This window comes from Dioscorea cayenensis, chromosome 18, assembly GCF_009730915.1.
Source record: "Dioscorea cayenensis subsp. rotundata cultivar TDr96_F1 chromosome 18, TDr96_F1_v2_PseudoChromosome.rev07_lg8_w22 25.fasta, whole genome shotgun sequence".
In the NCBI taxonomy this organism is placed as follows: domain Eukaryota; kingdom Viridiplantae; phylum Streptophyta; class Magnoliopsida; order Dioscoreales; family Dioscoreaceae; genus Dioscorea; species Dioscorea cayenensis.
Window position 1 is genome coordinate 1,082,234 of NC_052488.1, and position 21,651 is coordinate 1,103,884.

Below are 21,651 nucleotides of genomic sequence, written 5' to 3' on the forward strand. Positions count from 1 at the left end.
TCAGTTTCTTTTGAACTTATATTACTGCAAACATATGATTTCTGTAATCTTGCCCATAAAATCATCAGTCAAGATCAGTGTTATTGCAAGCCAAAAATCAGTAATTATCAACAGGCCAATTTAATCAGACAATCATGATTCATATCTGCATTATTAAATTCATATGTTAAATTATAGTCAATTTTAATACTAGGAGTTCCCGATCTATCGTTTTTAAAAATACACTATCCATCGACTGAAAGTATGTATCCCTGCTTCCACATATAATCTATGCAATAAAGATTGTTCTATTAACTAAATTTTCCTGCAATGCAGAATATATATATATATATATATATATATATATATATGCATTCTGCATTCCAAGATGAATTGGATGCATCCCATCTCTGTAGACATCCCATCTCTGTAGACTGGTCCTGACATCTATATACAATTTCTTCGACGAGCGTTAACACATCGATGCATGAACATTTCTGAATATTAATGGTTAGAAATCCTGAAACAACCTTCAAAAGCATGAATATACATTCATAATGAAACTGTTTACAAACAACTGATCAAAAGAATCAACCCCAACAACAAAAACCATTTCTGAAACAAATGTAGAAACTCTTGTATTTATATTTTTTTTTTTTTGGTTCTGTTTATTTTGAGGATGTATACAAAACCTTCAGTCATTGAAATCTTTGTGTGGACCATTGTGTTTATGAAGCCAAAAGGTATCTGAAGCTGAAATCATATGGCAAAACTTGCATAGGCTGTGCATCTGGATCACTTCTTCTCATGCCAATGCAGTTAATCGCATTATTTCTCAATTCCGATGGTAGTTGCAAGCATATCCAATCCATTAAACCTTCTGCATCCTTTGCAAAATCCAATAGATACCAATGCAAGAGTTTCGGAATCCCAAACTTGAATTTCATGGAAATCCCGACCGCCGCTTGTAAGTAATCTCTCTTCGCCTTCTCCAACTCTTTCTCAACTTGAGAAGCAGTGTATACTCTCACCTTAATCATGAACAAGAACTGGCATCAATGTTTTAATTCTATATACCATTCGGTTGGTAAAAAGCTGTCAATACTACAAATGCAATAACTAACTCATTCAATGATGTGTGGAGATGTACTTGGGGATCTAAACTTACAGCAGGGGAGGACAGACTTCCATATGATAAAGCAAATGTGACCAAAGGTTCCGGCCAATCCAACCCGAAAATGCCTCGAGTTGTCACCTCGTCGGTCTTTAGTCCTTTCGCATTTGTCTGTGTCATAAATTGTGATGAATAAATTTAGCACAAAAAGAAGCCGGCAAAGCTTTCGAAGCAGCAGAAAGGAACTTACATATTTGGAATGGTAGGGTAACCTCAATATAAAATGCTCGATCGTCATTGCACTGACCAAGTAGCCACCAACATTTATCATCGCCTGCCATAGCATTTGATTTAAATGGTTTGTTATGATACTTTAATGCCTGCTGGTATCATGAATGTGAGTAATGATCATGAGTATATACCTTTGGCATTAGTTCGACAACCATTTGAGGACTTGCCGGCATGCCTTGCTCAAGGAAAGCCTGAAAGAACATCAATAAGTTACTGCTGTAATGCCAAATGCATGAAAGAACAAGGAATAACTTACATTCATCATGCAAGAGTTATAAATGTTGATCCAGAAGGCGAGTTTCTGCTGATGAGTAAGTCCTGCTAAATCCACTGATGCGAGCCTTTTGAGCAAAATCCTAAAGCCACATACATGGCAAGATTGATTACCACAAGCGTGAACTTCCTAAACTGAATCTGAGATGAAGAAACTTACTTCAGTCTCCGTGTAAGAAATGAAGAACCCTTGACAAGGTTCCAGTCAATTGAATTTACTTCAATGGAACGGAGATGCTTATATGGACCGATATCTCTTTTTCCGAATTCTTTACAGATACCATAAGGGTCTCTAAAGTCCGTCTCCTCCGAACTGTCTGAAGAGCCCGAAATAGATGGAGCCATCTCTATATCCATGGATACACTCATTTGTGAGCTCATTCGCGAGAAAATGCTCATTAGGCATTTCAGAATATCCTCGGATAATTTGTTTGGACCACTATCCTCTAATTTTTCTTCATTTGTCCCTGTGCATTCTGGCTGTAAAAACAAGCAATAGATTAAAAAAATCTATAATAAATAATTCTAAGAGAATGTATAGAGTTTAAGCCAATTCACCTGAGGTTTCGAGCACCTCTCCATTGACACTGGAGTTCTTATTCTTGAAACGTTCTTGACTTGTGATTGCTTAACATTCTTCGTGGAATTAGTACTGTTTGATTGATTCTCTTTACCTCGCCGGTCTTCAGCTGAGACTGGAGATGCACTCAGCTTCTTCACAGGTCGTTTTGTATTCAGGTCCATATCTGCAGACCACCGCATTGATGCGGAAGAGATTGTGGGCTCAGAAGAATGCTCAGCAGTGCAGGAATTTGGTTGAAATGGGTAGTGATCAACACAAAAATCAGAAGCATTCTCCATTGTTTTCTTTGATGATGAAATGTAGATTGCCTCCTGATAGAGTCCTTGCCTGAAATTCACCACTTGCTCTTCAAGTCGAACAACCTCTTCTTCTAATACAGCTACTTCAGCCAGAAGCTCGAGCGTCTTCGTTCAGAGGGAAAAAACAACGCCAATTCAGTTCCAAATTCACAACTTTTCAAACAAAATATTAAAAAAAAGTTATTAGAGTGAATCAATGTTCAGTTTAATATTAATTACATGAGAAGGAAGGTAGGGAGGGAGCCTTGGTAGAGCACCCAAAGGGCGAGTGAAAGCTCTCTCTAATGCTCTGTGGACATTCTCTTCGTGCTTGAGTTTCCTCTTCAGTTTATCAACCTGTGAATCGTAATTCGATCACAGAAAGAAGAAGAAAATACATAAATTGAATCGAAAGAAAAGAATTATACATCTTGTTGCAAAGCAATCTTCCTTTCTCGTCTAGATTGATATCTATTGATAAGCTTCTTTGTATTCATTAATTCAATTCCTTGATTCTCATTCTTCTTCTTCTTCTTCTTCTTCTCGAAATTCTCCATATCTTTCACTTTCTGAAGCAATTCAAAACAGAAACTTCAGAAATGACCGGGTTTTTCTCTGCCGGAAAAAACAGAGAAAATGAACTCAATATCACAATAAACCGCCAAATTACCACATTTGAAGACAAGCAGAGTACATCTCAAGTACATAACCAAAGGGAAAAAAGTCCTTGAGAGCATGCAATTTTCAAATGGCATCCAATGTGATTAAACTCATTAAAAAGAATCAAATTCCAAAACCAAAACACGAAAAAGGAAAAAAAGAAAAAAGAAAGAAAAGGAAATACCTTTTCATTTGTCTTCTACACTGCATCCTCAATGAAAATCAATGAAAACATTTTCAGAAACAACAAGTATGAATCAGGATCACAACCAAAGAAAACATGAGACACATTTACAACAAAAACAACAAGAAAACACATTGACAAAACCAAATGAGCTTATTTATCATTGTCAGCAATGCACACCAATTAAAACCAATCTCAATAATATCAAATTTCCAGAACAAAGAACACATCTTTAGAACAAAAACAATAAGAAAACACATAATGGAAAGCCATAAGAAACCTACTTTATCATTCCTGCAACTAATTTCCATGCTCTGCAATGCATTCCGAGCTCTGTTATCCCTCACAACTCACATAAAACTCCCTGTAAACAAAAGAAACAACACAAATTCAAAACTCAAACTATCCAAACAATCTCAAAGAAAAGGAGGCACCTTTACAACAAAAACAACAAGAAAACACATAAATCTCAAACCTTCATCTAATCTTCATCCTCCGCAATGCATTCCAAACTCTGAAATCAATCAAAACAAAGAAACAACCACCCAAACAAAACACCACTCAACCTTAATCTCAGCAAAACATCAAACTTAAAACAAAGCAAGGAGACACCTTTACAACAAAAATAAGAAGGAACCTAGCTACTTTAATCATCACTTCATACCATCTTCATCTTCTTCAATGCATTCCAAACTCTGATATCCATCAAAACCTCTCTGAAAAGCAAAGAAACAACAACGAAACAACTGAATCAAGATCAAAACCAATGAACACCGCTAATCCCGCAATCCAAGAGATGAAAAATCAAGCGAAGGGAAGGGAAGGGAAGTGGCCCAAGTGGGAGCTTTGGAGAGAGCGGTGGAGAGAGCCGAGCTGAGCTCAGCTCAGTTAAAGGTGAAGAAGAGGCCTAGGGAGGAGGGGAGGCGCATGTTAGAACGTTTAGTTATGAGACGGCGCATTTTAGTGTGTGGGCCCAGCCCACGCGATCCATCATGAGCTAACGTGCGCTCTGGACGCCTTTTCAGCCTCCCTGGCTTCTTCTCAACCCTCTCCACCTTTTGCTCTTTTTTTTTTTTTTTATTTACCAAAAATAAATAAATAATTTATTAATTAATTAATGTGAATTGACTAAAATGCCATAAAAAATATCCTCAAATTTTAATATGTATTATAATAAATTTTTCATTAAAAAGATAGCCAGAGTGGTTTGGATGGTAAGGCTATTAAAGTAATTTTAGTCCCTAAAATAAAAATATGATGTATTTTTAGTGTCAACTTTTTTTACCATAATAAATAAATGTGAATTGATATAAATATCCCAAATATCTTCAAATTTTTTGCTTGCTTATTATATATTTTTTTTCTTAAAAATAAACAGAGTACAATTCTCTAAGATGGCAAGGTTGTTTCTGTAATTTTTAGACCCTAAAAATTCATAATAACATGCTTATAAAAATAAATAAAATTTAAATTGACCAAAAAATCTTTAAAATATCATGAAATATACATAAATTTTAATATAATTTTTTTTTACAAATACAGGTTAATTACTTGCCAGCAATAGACACATGTGAGAAGTTGAGCTTTACAACATTTGTGTTCTTCATCTTCGTGAGCTAAAATTCAAGCCAAATTTTTTAACTAAACAAACATGTTACGCAGAAGATCCAATGCAAATGAATTAAATGGTGACTGGCTTGATATTTTAATAAATCATATATATATATTTTGATAAAAATTATGAGTGTAATTATAATATAAATTTTTTTATTAGAATGATAAATATTTTTATAAATATGAAATTATGTATGATTTTTTATATTAGGTCTACTTGAAAATTATTTAGACTCTAGTCTAATTCATATTTATTATTATGAAGTTGTTTTTTTTAAAAAAAAATTCAAAAGAACACCATTGGGATGAATTCCTTCCCGCCAATTTCAAGTCATTTATTTATTTAATTTTTGAGGGATGTGTGACATTACACTGTCCTTGTTCTGAAACTATATAGTCCATGTTCATGTGCAACTGAATACATGGAAACCATAAATAAAAATAAGTAAATAAATAAAATTTTAAAAATAAATAAATAAAACCTTTTCAAATTTCTGAAAACATGGCAGCCTTGACAAGAACAAGAGGACAAATTTTTGGCTATGTGTTTGAAACAGTGAAATAATATAAATAAATAAATAAATAAATTTGTTGTTTTTACATATACACCCTCGTAAAAATCATTGTTTTATTTTATTATTATCTCAATGGGTTTGTGAAGAAAGATTTATATGGGGTACATATGTAAAAGTATGTATAAATGATTTATATATATATATATATATACTGGTAATCTAAAAATGTCCCACAATAATTGTTAGATCATTATCTAATGGTTGTTATTTTATTATAAGTATAACCCCATATTTGGGATTAGTAATGAAACAACAACCATTAGATGAGTGATTTAACTATTGCTATGGGGACGTCCCTAGATTTATTTTCTGGGAACATCCTGAGAAAACATTAAATCTAGGAACGTCCTAAGAAAATATTTTGCGTGAATATATAAATAACATTTTATGGTAATTAAAATTTTTTATTGATAAATGAAAATGATGATAGATTAAAATTTTGAAATATTTAAAATAAAAAATTAAAATTAAGTGGGGGCATTTTGGGAAGTGGAGGTGGAGGCACACAACTACCACGTGAAAACTTTAACTAAAAAAGTGAAGCCAGCCACTTTGGAAAGAGTGGGAAGTGTGAAGAGTTTTTTTTTTTTTTTACTTACAGGGGTATAATGGGAAGAATGAGGGGCATTATGGGAAATGACACTTATTATTCTTTTCTTTAGTTTTGAGGGGCAGAATGGGAAGGTGGATCTCATCTTGGCACGTGTGCATGGCGGAGGAAACACGCCACCTTACTTTTATGCTTTTTATTTTATTATTGACTTCCAAAGATAATTATGGTGAGACTATTACATCCACCGTTCATCAAGATAAGATCAGATCTCGAGGAGATGGTCATGTATTACCATATAAACACAAATTCATTGCTTAAATTTATATAATTATTTTTGCTTTTTTTATTTATATATAATACTTTTAAAAAAATATTTGTAGGGTAAACCCACGTGTTTATATGATTATAAGTTTTTAATAAAGAATTTTTAGAAACACATATTTTTAAGGATGATTTGTAATAATAATCTCATTTCACTATTAGAAAAAACCGGTGGTTCAGTGATAATTCATTACAAAAAGTATAAGAATGTGACGGTTTGAAACTTTGCTCCAATAGTACAATTCAAACACTATATATAATAGTCTTAAAATATTTCCCCAATATTCTGTGTGAAAGAAACATTATTTTTTCTCCTCGAGGGCCTGCATGACAGGAGATTTATTCTAGCTTGTCGCTTGTCAATAAGAATAATAATAATGCTAATAATCTCAATCATCAAAAGCTAAAAATTTATTTTATTTTCAATTTTCATAATTTAAATATATATGTGGCTTCTTATTCAAAGAAATAGCTTAAAAAAACTTTAAAAAACCAAAAATAAAATTTGTAAATGCAATATTTTCTAAAATCGGAGTAAGTATGACAATAATAATAAAAAAATTGTGATCAAAGTTGCTATGAATTGCACCACTTCTAATTAACAATTATTGATAAATTTTTTATTTAATTAACAAGCAACAAATTATATGAAAATGAGAAACTCTTATTCAAACACTCATTATGATCATTGATCTTGTCCTTTTAGCTTTATAAACAGTTATATATAAACCTAACAACTAGGGGGAAAAAAATCAAATAATAACAATAAAGACAGCATTAGGTTTGATATCAAAGATTAAATAAACATATATAATTGTTCTTCATCTTTGCCATGTCATAAACTCATAATATCATATGCTTTTTAGTGCAAAACAGTGTGAATTTGTTGGCAATGTACTCTTTATATAATTCCTAAACTTACACTTTTTAAGCAAAACAAGAAGTCTCTTAACTTTTAGATTTGTAGGTCACTAGGGTTTGAATAGTTTAATCAATGGTACATTGCCATGAAGAATAATAGAATATCACCTTTCCTTTATCTAGCTTATGTCCAATATATACTCCAAAACAAAAGGTTTCTTTTTATTATATATATATATATATAGTTAGTGAATATTTAGTACTCTGGCGTTACTGGTTCAAACCATGATGAGAAAAGAACATGATCATTGGTATTCAGGGATCAAACTTTTTGTTAATAAATATGAATATGTCCAAATTGTTAATGTTGTTGTTGCATAATAATATGATCATCAAACTTTTTGTTAATAAATATGAATATGTCCAAATTGTTAATGTTGTTGTTGCATAATTAATATGATCATATATTCTGTATGTTTTTTTCTTAATATAACATAGTTTATATTTTAAATTCTTAATACTTGTAATATATATAAGATATTATTTTATATTCGTGCATTTTATTAGAGTTTTATACATTGGTAATTAATGTTTTATAGTGCGTGTATATATATAAAGGGTGCGTCATCTACGCACGCGCGTAGATTCAAAATCTACATCCTTTGTTCTCAACCGTATCAGTTTTTATTTGTGTTACTATACTTATAAATAGTAGCACAGTAAAAAAGTGAGATGTGTAATATTTTGATCTGAACCGTTTAATGAAATGTGTATAATAATTTAATCAATCATAACTGTTAAATTTTATTTCTACTCCACCGTTGAATTGTATTTCTACTAAACCCATAGTTAAGTTAAAAAATAAATCAAACGCAACTCATGCACCTGTTTCTTGTTGTACATTCAATTCAACTAGTATTCTCTCTCTACACTATTCTCTTGTTTCTCTACAATCAACTCTCTCTGTCTCTCTCATTTTTTTTCTCTCCCATACTTTTTAAACTGTGAGGTCATATTTTCTAGGTCATTCATAGATTTTAAATTTATTTAACAAATAAACTATAGTTAAAAAATAAAAATATTCAAAATATAATATATTTTTTAGATTTTAGATTTTTTATATCTACTGATATACATTACAGAAGAAATTTGATGTAAAAGAAGAAATAACAAAATTTAACCAATGATCTCTTGATTTACTGGCAACGGATCTCTTGTGTGAGGTATTTATATCCTTATTTATAAAACTAATTCAAACCCTCAACTTAGGTAAAGTAAGAGCATATATATATTGAAATATTACTTTTATTTATGCACAGGTTGTTGATATCGCTTGTCCACTTTGTAATTTTTTTTTTAATTCGAGTTAAAACATAAAAATTATTTAATTAATTACATTTTAAGTAAAGCAATGAGTTGGAGAGTATTAAAAAGAGAAGAACTAAGTCAAGCTGACATGCACCCTGACCAATGATCATCTAAACTTTTTTTAAAAATAAAAAACAACATATAAACATTTGTGCTATGATTAATTAATAAGATAAGGTGCAAGTCCCACTACAAAGTTTTTAATTAAATCTTGATTAGAATCAAATGAAGATGAATGCAATGCTAATCACTAACAAGTAACAAACCACCTAGGTGGCACCAAGATGCCTTCATAATATATACTTTGTTTTTGAACTGCTTTGACCAGTCAATGCCTATGCCTCCCTACTTGTACAACCTCAAAGAAACAATTCTGTTTTAAATAATACATAAACTATATATATTTATATTTATTTATTTATGTTAATAGTTTATTGCAATAAGCAAAGAAGATGACAAAGCTTACCTTATTATTATTATTATTATTATTATTATTATAAGTTTAATTAATTTTCATAGAAGCATGATGTCTTCCAATGGCTATGGAGACAGCTAGACTTGCAAGATTAGATTAATGATACTAATTTAAATATACTTAAAGAAAACATAAATTATATGATTTAATAATAAACAAAGACAATGACAAATTCTAAACTCAATTTTGTAAGTATAATTCTCATTGATACAGGGAGAGGTCATGGTTCAAATCTCTCCCAACCCAGATCTTTCATTCCCCATCTATGTTCATACTACGCTTTACTAGGGATTACTATACTATTCTCATACTCGTATCATTATCATGCGTTCGGGTTCCCAAAGATCTTGTTTAATCATGCTTTATATTCAGTAAAAAAAGAGCACTTTGAAATGCTATTATTCATTCTCATTGATACATGATGTCCCACAATAGTTAATCACACTGATTTATATACTAAAATTAATTATAATTTAGTGATAATATGAAAGAAATATTGAAGAAAAGACTGTTTTGTTATATTTGTTGTAAAATATGAAACTTTTTCAAAGAGTTTATGTTGATAAAAAAAACTAAAATTTAGAGTTTTTAACCTGTAGACATGAGAAGATGTATTCGGAAAGTGATATATATATAGTAAATTGAAGAGTTGTTTCATAAGAAAATTATTAACAAAGTTAAAAAAAAAAAATAGAGAAAATTAGTATGATGGTTGTCTCTAACTTTAGAAAGTGGGTTCACTCATGGCTTCAAAGTAAATGGCCTTGAATTGCATGGGCTTCTTCTTCTAAATAGATATTGGGGGACAAGGGACCATAAGGAACACAAGGAATCTCTCAATGGGTCAATCAAAGTTTAGAACAAAAGAAAGCTATGAATTTAATTGGCAAACCTCACATGCATGGTTCAAGACATGATTATATGAACATCATGTAACTTTTTTCTTAGGTGTGCTTCATCTAAGAAACAAAAGAGAAAGGTGTGATGATGCATATAGTACCATTCCTATTCTTCACAAAAACTTTTGAAAAACAAAGTTATCTTAGTGAGTGATTAGGGTTTCAAATGGGCTTGATCATATATATATATATATCAAGGTTCATAATTAGGGGATGAACTCAAAGAAAAAGAAGATCACAAGAAGACAATATATTTATATAATAAAAAAAATATTGTGCGTGTGTATATATATATATATATATGAGAAAATATAAATTACAATATCATTAAAAGAAAACAGAGAACATTGCATGCGAAACAATGGTAATAAGACCTTGGAGACCATAAAAGGTGGCAAGAGATAAGAGAAAATAAAACAACAAAACTTAAAAAAGATTAATTAGAACAACTATTAGAGGATGATTACATGTGATTAAACATCTATAGGAGCACAATAATTTGAGTCTAGGAGCATACTAGAAATTTTGGCAATTTTAAATGATTTCTCAAACTTTTGTTTTCTTGAATTTAAAGTTATAGAAAAAAAATGATGATCAAATTTGATGCTAGATATTTTTGATTGACAATATATCAATTCCATTAATTATAGCTAAATATTCCAAAAAACATAGTTAATGTATGATAGTTTTAAATGATAATATTATTATAATTTAAATTAATTTTAAGCATAAATTTATCAAACAATGGAAAAACAAAAGGGTGGAATGGAGAGGTTTTGATGAGTGATGATGTGAATAGCAGTGGCTAATTATGTTGGGACATGATCCATTTGGGTCTAAGAGAAAAAGGTAAAACATGATGAAGCATGTAGTAAAATTCCTCTAGAGCTTCAACAAGGGGCCACACAACTTCTCCATTACATGAGCATGCTCTCCTTTCTTTGCTTCCCCTTCTCTTATTTTTCATTTTTTTTTTTAATTTTCACCTTCTATTTTTCAATGAGGTTTTCATATCTTAATTTAAAATGATGTTTTTGAAACTATATTAATGTTATAAATTATGTATAGTCATATATCAAGTTATTGTGTTTTAAATTAATAACTTAACTTTTTAATCTTATTTTAATTAAAATTACTTTTTTAAATTGTTTTGATTTTTAAGGCTAAAACTCTATCTTTTCAATTGATTTCTTTGATTTAGACAATTGTTTCAATTCATTTTTGTATATGATGAAATTTAATCAATAATTAAATGTTATTAGAGAAACTTAAATATAGACTACTAATGATCATTAATTGGTCATAAAGACATATTTATAGATTAATAAAATTATTGGTGATTTGAAAAAGATGTAAGTTAAGTTGAAGAGCAAGATATTAACAAAGCTATGTTTGTGTGTGTGCACATATGAATTTGGACTTGTGAAATAATGTCTGTAATGTAATAGTTGTATCTGATAAGAAGGTAACCAATGTGTTTAATTAGCATGATTAACAGTAGAAATATTCTTAGGATCAGTTAATGTATTGGTTGACAATGTAAGAGATATAAAGGAGAGTGTCCCTTAATATCATATTACACCTGGCTTTTTAGATAAATTAGATGCTCAATGTAAAAATAGAACAATATAATACATGCATCTTCCAAGATGAGTATTGCCACAACATCCAGTTTTTAGCAGAGAGTTTATTATGAATATCAAAGGATATTTCCAGAGGAGTAACATAGAGTTTTAGATATACTGTACCAAAGGGCAATCAAGGAAGATGTGTTCAACAAACTTCAAATTGAGCCCATAAAGCCTACATAAGGTAGAAAGGCTAAGGTTCAAATTATGCAAATGATCAAAGGTTGACACACCCTCCAAATAGCACACTAGCATAGCAAACTTAAGTAGGAGCCATGCCAATGGATTGATTAATGTGAGGATATGGAGCCGAAAAAAGTTCGGCATAAGAGTTAGAGAATAATTAGATGCCAACCATTAAATAAATTACCATAGACTGGTAATAGATAACAATCAAAAAGTTTCTAGCATATATAGTGATATTGGCCTCACTGCGAAAGGTATGGTGTGGGACTTTCAAATGCCCTGAGTTCAAGTCCCTCCAGACTCATATGGTACGTGGTGATAGGTTCGGAGGTTCCCAGTGTAGTTATAGGCTTATAGCCCAAAAATCCTGCATCATTGGGTTAGAGTGTACTCGCTAGATGATAAAGTCTTAGTCCATATGTTCTCTTGATTATCTGGGCTTTCCACATTTGTAAAAAAAAAAAGAAAAAAAAAAAGATGCTTCACCAATTAAGTGAATGTGTTGGGCCTCCCTATATATATATGGGGACCAGTCATTTAGGAATGCTCATAGATAAGTTATCTACGAATGTCCCTCTATTAACCGTTGGATTTCAATCCAACGGTTTCACATCATCCTTCCTATTAAACAATGCTCTGTAAACAATGCTATCAACATTATAAAGTGGATGAACAACAATGTTACACATAATATTTTCTTTTTAACTGTTCAATCTCCTGATCACAATAGTAATATAATAAATCACAACTTTCCTTGTTATTTGTGGATGTCCGTTGATGACGAAGTACTACAAATGATCAAGAAGAACAAACTCATAATTGATATATGTGAATCTTCGTATTTTGAAATCAACTAATAATTTCATTATCTACACAATCAAATATATTTTTTTTAATGTTTATTACTAAGCAATAAACTAGAATTGATCATCAATTCTGTTATGCAGATGAGTCTTCACAATTTTATGGCAAGCAATAATGACCAAGAAAGAGATGATATTGCTAAGACATTAAAATTTAAAAATCAGTTTTCAAATTAAACCTTGTCAAATCAAATTATTTCTTCATCTTAAGCTCTAAAAAAAAATAAATGTTTAGTTTCATATGAGTCCCTATAAAATATATATAGACATTTTTTTCATACATTAACAATAAAAAATTCAAAAGTTATTTTCATATTTTTAAAAATTATATATCATTAATTATATTTAATTGAAAAATAGAAGGGGCAATTGCCCTCTTCTCTTCTATGTGACTCCCCTTTTGAAAAAGTGTCATTATGTGAGAATGTTCATTAAATTATTAATATTATTCATTCGGTAAACAATATTTTTTAAACAGTATTAACGGTCTAAGCGGGTCCAATATCTCAAATAAGTGAAGAATGACTTTTATATTATAGTAATTTGTTTGAGTATATTGGATGAAACATAGTACTAATAAGTAATTTCCAAAACTATTAGGGTTTTATCTGCAAAACAATCTAAATGTGTCCAATACTATCGAAACACGTGGCACATTGCCTCAACAGTCAAATTTCAGGGTTTAAAAGTTCGGTTCTCAGAAGAAGGAATCCAAAGAAGAACGCTTGTTCAGCTTCTCCGCCATTCATGGCCGCTCTCACTCAGCAAGCTCTCCAGCTTCTCGCCGGTGGCCCGACGATGATCGGAAGGAGTCCGAAGACCCTCCTCTCCAGCGCTTCCGCGAGAGTCTCTTCAAACCACTTCCGAGGTAATGGCGTAATGCTTTTCTTTCAATTCCTATGCCTCTCTCTAGAATTTACGGGTTTGCTTGTTTGAGTTTGGCATTCATGTTATGGATGATTGATTTAGTGTAATTTAAGCGAGAAAGTTGAAATTTTTCGATCGTATCTGTTTATATGTAATGGGTTTAGGATTTTTTAATGCTTCTCCTTGCTTCAATGTCTCTTGAATCTCATTTGTTTGTTTTGTTGTTTCATTTCTGAATTCAATTTGTGCATGATTTAAGGTGAAAGAATATCGTTATTTTTGTTGCGTTTTTGAGTTCTGAATTCATGGTGTGGATGATTTAATGACAAGTAATTGAGAAAGAGGAAACCTATATTTTACTTTGTTTCTTTCCTTTGTTTAAGGTTTTAGGAAATGCTACTTCTAACTCCGCCGCCTCAAGAATCTCCTTTAATTGTTTGTTTTTCTTGTTGGACTTTTTAATTCATGTTCCGGATGTTTAATTTAAAGAAGGGAATAAAAAAGGAAATCTTGGCTTTATTGGTTGATAAGGGATGTATATATAGTTAATGCTTATTCGGTTCGGATGCCTCAAGAAGTTTGTTGCTTGTTTGAGTTCCTAAATGTGACATGTTGTGGTAGAATTGATGTATAATAAGCAAGTAAAAGAAATTCTTGATTGTCTTGGCTAGTCATTAATGGCTTTAGGGTTTTAGTTAATGCTTCTTCCAGCCGTGAGGAATATTGGTTTATTATTGCTTGTTTGAGTTCTGAATTCATGGTATAAATTTTTTGAACAAAAGGAAGCAAGAACAGGAAATCTTGAGTATCAAAAGAATGAGTTATTGTAACTTAGTCCCTCTGGTGAACAAGATGAGGTGTTTGTGATTTTGTGTTAGAGACTTGGTGTCTAGATGTTTGTTCGACGCATACCTGTTATTTAAATTCAGTTTGTCCACTTGCCTTAAAGTAGTAAAAACACTTAGATGAGAGGACTGGCTTTGCTCAGTTATGGCCTTTAAGATCACCTATACTGTAGCAAAGTGCATATTTGCGTTCTTATATCAGTTGAAAGTTGAAACCTTTTTATTCAAAAACATTCTTGTGTTAAGTGAAGGCTGTGATTCAAATTTTAGTTGAACATGCACTCCTTGCTTGGGTATATGAAACCAACAATGCGAACCACAAATGTTAAGTTGAGTGCTAAATGTCCTAGATGGATTCCAAAGCCCCATGATGACTTGAGAAGTCTATGAAGGTGGTTAGAAAAGGTTCAAGTAGATGGGATGAAGTGTTGGTTTTTAAGTCTTTTAGGCTAGTGGCAGGATGCATCTTGTCTTTATAGTTCTCGAATGAATTAATTAGCTTTGGGCTTTTAAAATTAAAGAAGTCAAATATGTTTAATTTTTGCTTTAATTTGCTCTATAGACCCTCAAATTTCATAGATTCACTTAAATAAGGATATTTTTGTACAGATGAAAGCATCAAAGTTAAATAGTAGGGGTGTATACTTGGATTGCTGTTCTAATGGAAGTGCATAATGAAAGGGGATACAAGGTTTTGTGTACTGTTTGGGTGGATAGCAGCTGCTATTGTAATTATTATGGGAACCTGACAACCTATAAAAATCTCAGATAGACATCTGACTCTTGCCTTTCAATCTTTAATACTTCTTATGTAATTGGTTATCTATCTTCAGCTGCTGTACTGTATTGATGTATTACTACATCGTCTGCTAAATGCTCTGATTTTCTTTGTTTTGTTATATTTATAGAATGTATCCTTTTTAAAATAAAGTCTTTGTGGTTGGTACTTTCTTCTTTCTTATTATGAAGCAACAGAGTTTTTTTACTGATAAAGAATTCCAGTTTTGGTTGCTGTGTATAATCATGTTATGGGGGATGATGTTATTGAACTTTAGTGAGAAGAAAGAAATATTTCTGTTTTATTAGATGCTATACCTTACACAAAATCACTCTAGTTGGATATTGACAACATTCTTATGAATTGTTGTAGGAGGGCCAAAATGTTGGGATAAATTACTTTTGGACTATGCAAGAAAATGCACTACAGAATTATCAGTTTTTACAAGAGGTCCAACAAGGTTCTTTTCCAGTATAACTGTAGGTGGGAGAAGGGCGAATCAGTTTATTAGATACGCATCAACAGGAGAATCAGCTATAGTATATCATGCATGGCAAGATAATCGGGTTAGTATTATATGCCAATTGTTCTGGGTAATAAAGCTTTCTTCTGTGATAAATAAGCCATTAGGAACACCTAAAATAGTTAAAGAATACTTTGCTTAATAAGAATTAAAAATTAATGTTTATGATAAAATTTCTTCTTGCAACATATGAATGTAATTTGCTTGAATAATACTTTTTCTTTTGTTCCTTTTGTTTGTAATGCTGACTAAGTCTTCTAGACAAGTTTGGCGTTACTATTTAAAATCCTTTCAACCTCTTCAGAATAAGTCAGGTTTTGGCTTATACTCAAGTAAAGCTATGGAGCAAAATTGAATTACAGCCTATAGAGAACACATTTATAGAGTTTTAAACGTTTTTGCCATGTAGATAGTTCTCATTGGGGTTGTTGACTTGCCCTTTTTTTTAAGTTGGGGATGTGAGGTTGATTAGGCCGTACTCAAACCAGACTTAGTTGCATTACCTTTTTTTTATTGTTCCACTCAACTAGTTGATAGTGTTATTAATAAAAGATATTCTGATACATGCTTTTATTCACTTTTATATTAATGTCTCCTTTTGCGGTCTATGACAAATTTTGTCTGGAAAATCTTGTATGTTTAGGTTTCAGAGAACTATAGAACACATGTCTTTTAACAAATTTTGCTGTCTTACTGTAAATATCTATGTAAGGTTTGTTTTAGATTGCTGGTAATGCATGCTAAGGCCAGTTTTTGTCATAAGTAATAAATTGTTTTGACTTTATCTTGCAGAAACCCCGAGTGTGTATACTTGGGGGAGGATTTGGGGGTCTTTACACTGCATTAAGATTGGAATCTCTTGTATGGCCTGATGATAAAAAACCACAGGTACATTTTCTGATGAACTTTGCGGAAATTTATGTTATTGGACTTGGAGCTTTGTTCATTCTCCATATTTGGTTGCTGCCATTATGAAAACACAGTTTTTTTATATACATGTTGAACTAATTCAACACTTTCTCCTCAAATGAATTTCTTGTCTTAGTATACATAAATCGTATTTGATTGCTTTTCTTACAATCTTGTATATTTACAAATATTCTTTTGTAGGGTTGTGCTTGTATATGTGCTCGATAATCTATCATACACACCTTAATAAATTTTACTAGTCTAGGTATTGGAAATCTATGTGACTGATAATTAACACATAGAATTTACATTTAGATTTGCTGGATAGATATTGTATTGTGTGTCGTGAGTAATTGTATTTGCCCTTGCTTATATCCCCATTCTGTGCTCCTTTCTTCACCATTTTGTCAATCTTATTGTAGGACCACCTTATTTGTTCAAGTATCTAATGTACTTATCTTCAATCTTCATAAATTGTGATGTTCAATCTCATGATTGGGTGTTTTTAACACTATTTGTATGGAGGAAGTTCATTGTTATTCTGCCTTACTCATTGTATTTATCGGTTCTGGATGATGTATACAATATGGACTTAACTGAAATGCTTTCAGGTGCTGCTTGTGGATCAATCTGATCATTTTGTTTTCAAACCGATGCTATATGAACTGCTTACTGGGGGTATGATTTTTCACAGAATAAGTGAATTTGGTTACATGGGCATGTTTTACTCTTATCTATGTCTGTGTTATGTAATACTCTTCTGCATACAATTAAAACACAGAAGTTGATCCCTGGGAAATAGCACCGTCATTTGTGGACCTGCTAAGAAACACCAGCATACAGTTTATCAAAGACAAAGTAAAGCTCTTGCAACCAACTGATCACTTGCGACGTTTTGGGGAGAATGACACGGGAGATTTATCATCTGCTGGATCTGTTCATCTTGAAAGTGGCATTATAATTGAATATGACTGGTATAATTTGTGTGCATACTTGAAACCCGTGGTTTACATACTCCATTGCCTTATTTATGCACATAAGCTTGCATGCAGACAAAACATGTTTGTTAGGTACAAGTGATGCATACATGCAGTACATTACAGTATCTTTCCTGTCCATCTTAATTAGGAACATGAGTGATGTATGGAAAAGAAACATTGCTGCATTTTGGCTTTCTTTTTCTCTTAATCAGGAACAATAGTGATGCTTCACAGTGTCAAACTTATTTTATATCTTTTTGCTTGTGTTTCCTCAAAGCTTTAAAAAGATATCAAAACCAATGAGGTTTAATGATGCCATATTGTTTCATCTAATCTTGAAAGTTCATCATGGATCATCTGACTATGAAATGAAATTTGATATGAAGTCTATTTTGTGGTGATTCTTTTAGTGAAGACATCACATGTAATAATGGTGTATTGATATATTGAATGATTATTTGTGTGTAGATTTACTTATTTAGCCATTGAGCTAAAAGCTTTGAGTTTGAATATTATCAGCTTTATTATGTTTTCTCCCTTGAATATATCCTGCTGAAGTTGCTTTCCCCTCAACTGGGCAGCCAGGTTGGTTCTTGCTTTGGGAGCTGAAACTAAGCTGGATACAGTGCCAGGTTCTGCTGAATATGCGATTCCATTCTCAACTTTGGAGGATGCATGTGTAAGTAACAGAGGGTTTTTGTTTTTTGGTAAATATGGTTCAATTCCATTTGTCTTCTTTCCAGTCTACAATTTTTGTTTCTCAATTCAAGATGTTGGATGTCAAGGTGATTCATGCATGTTCGAATGATGTTTTTTGTTCTCTTGATGTTTAAAACTCAAAATTTCCATGAGTTGCCTTTGTTATGGAAATTATTTTGCTTTTTGAGGTTAACATTGGTTTAATATAATTGTTTGTCCATGTTTGTTGTCGCCGATATATTTCAGTTGTGACAATTTTTCCATTTTTCTAACATCATACTTTGATGGTTATAGAAAGTTGATAACAAGTTAAAACTTCTGGAGAGAGTGCGATTTGGTAATGATTCAAGCCCTATACGTGTCGCTATTGTTGGCTGCGGTTACTGTGGAGTTGAGTTAGCCGCTACGATCTCAGAGAGGTTAAAAGATAAAGGGATAGTTCAAGCAATCAATGTGGAGGATACTATTTGTCCAACTGCAACTCCTGGAAATAGAGAAGCTGCATTAAAGGTAAGTATACATATATGCAATCAACATTTAATTATTCTATTTTGAATGCTCTATTTTCTAATCACAATTGTCCAAAACCAGGCCTACGCCCCTGGTCATTAGTAGGAAAGCTTTTAATTGCTTTAATAATCTAAAGTTACCCGGCATGTGATTACTTCAATTTGTTCTACAAGTTTATCGCAAATAACAATGGATTCTCAAGTTGTTGGTTTAGATGGCTCTTTTTGTGTACACTTTTATGAATTTCTTTTTTCCTCTATTTTATTTTATTTTTTTATCATTGGTATCAGGTTCTTTCATCTCGGAACATTCAGCTATACTTGGGTTACTTTGTTAGCTGCATAAAGGAGGTGGCCGATTTCAATGATTCAAAAGAATCGGGACAAAATAAATTCATTTTGGAACTACAACCTGCAAAAAGAGGAATGGAGAGTCAAACATTGGAAGCAGACTTGGTGTTATGGACAGTGGGTTCAAAGCCACTTGTATCTCAGCTTGAACCTTTTGATCAATACCCTGTATTACCACTGAATGGCAGAGGGCAAGCGGAGACCGATGAAACTCTTCGTGTAAGAGGTCATCCTCGGGTATTTGCAATTGGTGACTCAGCGGCTTTAAGGGACTCTAATGGCCAGTTGCTCCCTGCTACTGCTCAAGTATGATAGATTTATGCAACCATTGGGTTTAAGTAATTCAACTTGTATTTATTAAACATTATGGTTTCTGCAATTATCTTCAGGTTGCTTTTCAGCAAGCGGATTTTGCTGGTTGGAACCTTTGGGCTGCCATCAATGACCGACCTCTTCTCCCGTTCAGGTATAAAATCATTTTCTCGATATTCCTTTGGCTTGGACCTTAAATGCTATATCCTCGATCAATATACATATAGACTGACCAATTTATCAAATTTATGGCCTTTTGTGGATAGAAATTTTATGATTCGGAATGTCTATGGATGGAAAGACTTGTCACTCACATGAAATGTTCACTCTATTTGATGATTTTGAGTCAAATACACAGAAAGAACTCTAGTCATTCTGTGAATTATTCAGGTTTCAAAACCTTGGCGAGATGATGACTCTGGGGACAAATGATGCTGCAATAACGCCTAGTTTCATCGAAGGCCTGACCTTGGATGGACCTATTGGTCATGCTGGTAATTAACATGGACATTCTGTGTATACACAATGCTTATTCTTTCTCTATGACTAATGATGATGTACATGTATCTCCTATTTCAGCGAGAAAGTTGGCGTACTTGTGGAGGTTGCCGACTGATGAACATAAGGTAAAGGTTGGGATCAGTTGGCTCACAAAGAGTGCCATCGATTCGATCGCATTGTTGCAAACCAGCCTAACGAAAGCAATTGCAGGATCATAAGTTTATCGGTATGCTTTATGCATGCTTAGTTTCATGTTGCATAATTTTATTATGCTTTACATATGTTTTTTGTTATTCAAATTAATGACCAAATAAAGACATGAAACATTTGGGTTTAAATCAACTCAATTATTATTATACTACTGATTTTGGCAGTGTTTTGTATATAGAATTGTAGCTTTCTGTTTATTTGACTTTAAATTTTATCGATGTAGAAACAATAATAGAAATTTCACTCGTCTCTCCCTTGCAATTGGATATATATACATATATATATTTATTTATTAAAGTTTCATGTGTTTTGCTTTCTTTGTATTTGCATCATCTGTTGTTTAGAATTAAGTTTCATATGATAGAATTAATAGAATGAATAATATTGCATGAATATTTCAAGATTAAAGAAGCCGATTACAATATACGCACAGTGCGACATCTAAATCAAGAACCTGAGAATACACTGACATCGAGCAATTGTGATTAGATAAATGGTCGAAACAAAATAATCAAATGTTGATCATACAGTTTATTGGTTCAGAAGTTTCGTATGACTTGAATCATTACTGAATTGCTCTAGCTCTCTTCAGAAATTTTTTCAGCTTGCCATTGAGGTTCTCTAACCATCAAATATGTGTATGTTAGAAAGACAACAGAAATACGAGTTATATTAGACCACCATTTAGCATATTATGTACACATACATAAGAAAAACAATGATAGCATAATGAAGGTTTTGCTTTGGCTTTTGATACATTGGACTTGATCATTCTTCCTTGTTTTTCCAGTACTAACATAATTATATTCTTCATGATCATCAACTTCAATTAGTACCTTGCTCTTTATCTTTTTTCCTTTAATTGCCTTCCTTCTGATGAGATGATTTCATTTGCAAGAATAATCAGGACAATGAAAAGAAGAACAAAAGCATTGAAAAGCTTTCATCTCTTTGGCCTTGATCAACAGAGATATTTTGAAAGCTATTTATAGAGTTAATTTGTAAGACCATTTGAACCATTGGAAATGCTCTAAAAGTATATTAAAGCTATACCACATGCTTGTGCTAAAGTTTCATTAATTGTACTCATTTTTAGTCATGAATTAAGGCTTGCAAGGTTAGACATATATATATGTGCATATGTTTTTATATAGGCATATATAGATTGTGAGGAGGAAAAGGTAGTGTAAGCACTTATTTGTTTTTATTATATATTTATAAACAAGTGGTATGGTGTGCGAAGAAGTTACTCTTTGACTTATAAATTCAGATAAGAATCTCATACACTCTTCAATCCTCACAAAATGCTTTCATTTTATCATTGATTTTCATTAATCGCATGGTTTAATTCGGATCAATTTAAATTGATACATTAACACCAAAAATGGTGGAATATCTTTATATATATATATATTAAAACTGAAAAAGTAGATATATTTATTTTATATAAACTTTTTACATG

At 31.8% G+C, this 21,651-nt stretch overlaps 2 protein-coding genes across 3 annotated transcripts; one reads left to right on the forward strand and one right to left on the reverse strand.

The window, feature by feature from the left end:
* Positions 1-510: 510 nt before the first annotated feature.
* Positions 511-4,244, reverse strand: LOC120281620. 2 transcript variants are annotated; one of them, XM_039288306.1, is made up of 12 exons: positions 4,027-4,244; positions 3,838-3,876; positions 3,647-3,726; positions 2,947-3,087; positions 2,759-2,875; positions 2,216-2,644; positions 1,818-2,137; positions 1,641-1,740; positions 1,516-1,575; positions 1,344-1,427; positions 1,148-1,264; positions 511-1,010 (listed from the first exon to the last, which is right to left on the reverse strand). In XM_039288306.1, exons 3-12 carry the CDS (start codon positions 3,671-3,673, stop codon positions 708-710), a joined length of 1,698 nt encoding a protein of 565 aa, XP_039144240.1. In that variant the 5' UTR covers positions 3,674-3,726; positions 3,838-3,876; positions 4,027-4,244; the 3' UTR covers positions 511-707. The 2 variants fall into 2 exon arrangements, with proteins under 2 accessions (XP_039144240.1, XP_039144241.1); XM_039288307.1 differs by having other exon boundaries at positions 2,947-3,133.
* A 9,189-nt stretch (positions 4,245-13,433) lies between these two features.
* Positions 13,434-20,344, forward strand: LOC120281687 (alternative NAD(P)H-ubiquinone oxidoreductase C1, chloroplastic/mitochondrial). The gene is made up of 11 exons (XM_039288388.1): positions 13,434-13,573; positions 15,568-15,761; positions 16,511-16,606; positions 17,239-17,305; positions 17,409-17,601; positions 18,193-18,286; positions 18,601-18,816; positions 19,107-19,472; positions 19,556-19,632; positions 19,869-19,972; positions 20,058-20,344. The coding sequence occupies exons 1-11, from the start codon at positions 13,453-13,455 to the stop codon at positions 20,195-20,197; spliced, it is 1,668 nt and encodes a 555-aa protein (XP_039144322.1). The 5' UTR covers positions 13,434-13,452; the 3' UTR covers positions 20,198-20,344.
* Positions 20,345-21,651: the final 1,307 nt, after the last annotated feature.

What these genes read in the sequence shown, in the direction of transcription:
- LOC120281620 (XM_039288306.1), bottom strand. Translation starts at nt 3,673, where the DNA reads ATGGAAATTAGTTGCAGGAATGATAAA. An exon ending in TTTCTTACACGGAGACTGAA is followed by an intron (nt 1,741 to 1,817) that starts GTAAGTTTCTTC and finishes ATGTGGCTTTAG; the next exon opens with GATTTTGCTCAAAAGGCTCG. An exon ending in TACCCTACCATTCCAAATAT is followed by an intron (nt 1,265 to 1,343) that starts GTAAGTTCCTTT and finishes TTTATGACACAG; the next exon opens with ACAAATGCGAAAGGACTAAA.
- LOC120281687 (XM_039288388.1), top strand. Translation starts at nt 13,453, where the DNA reads ATGGCCGCTCTCACTCAGCAAGCTCTCCAGCTTCTCGCCGGTGGCCCG. An exon ending in ATAGAGAAGCTGCATTAAAG is followed by an intron (nt 18,817 to 19,106) that starts GTAAGTATACAT and finishes CATTGGTATCAG; the next exon opens with GTTCTTTCATCTCGGAACAT. An exon ending in CGACCTCTTCTCCCGTTCAG is followed by an intron (nt 19,633 to 19,868) that starts GTATAAAATCAT and finishes TGAATTATTCAG; the next exon opens with GTTTCAAAACCTTGGCGAGA.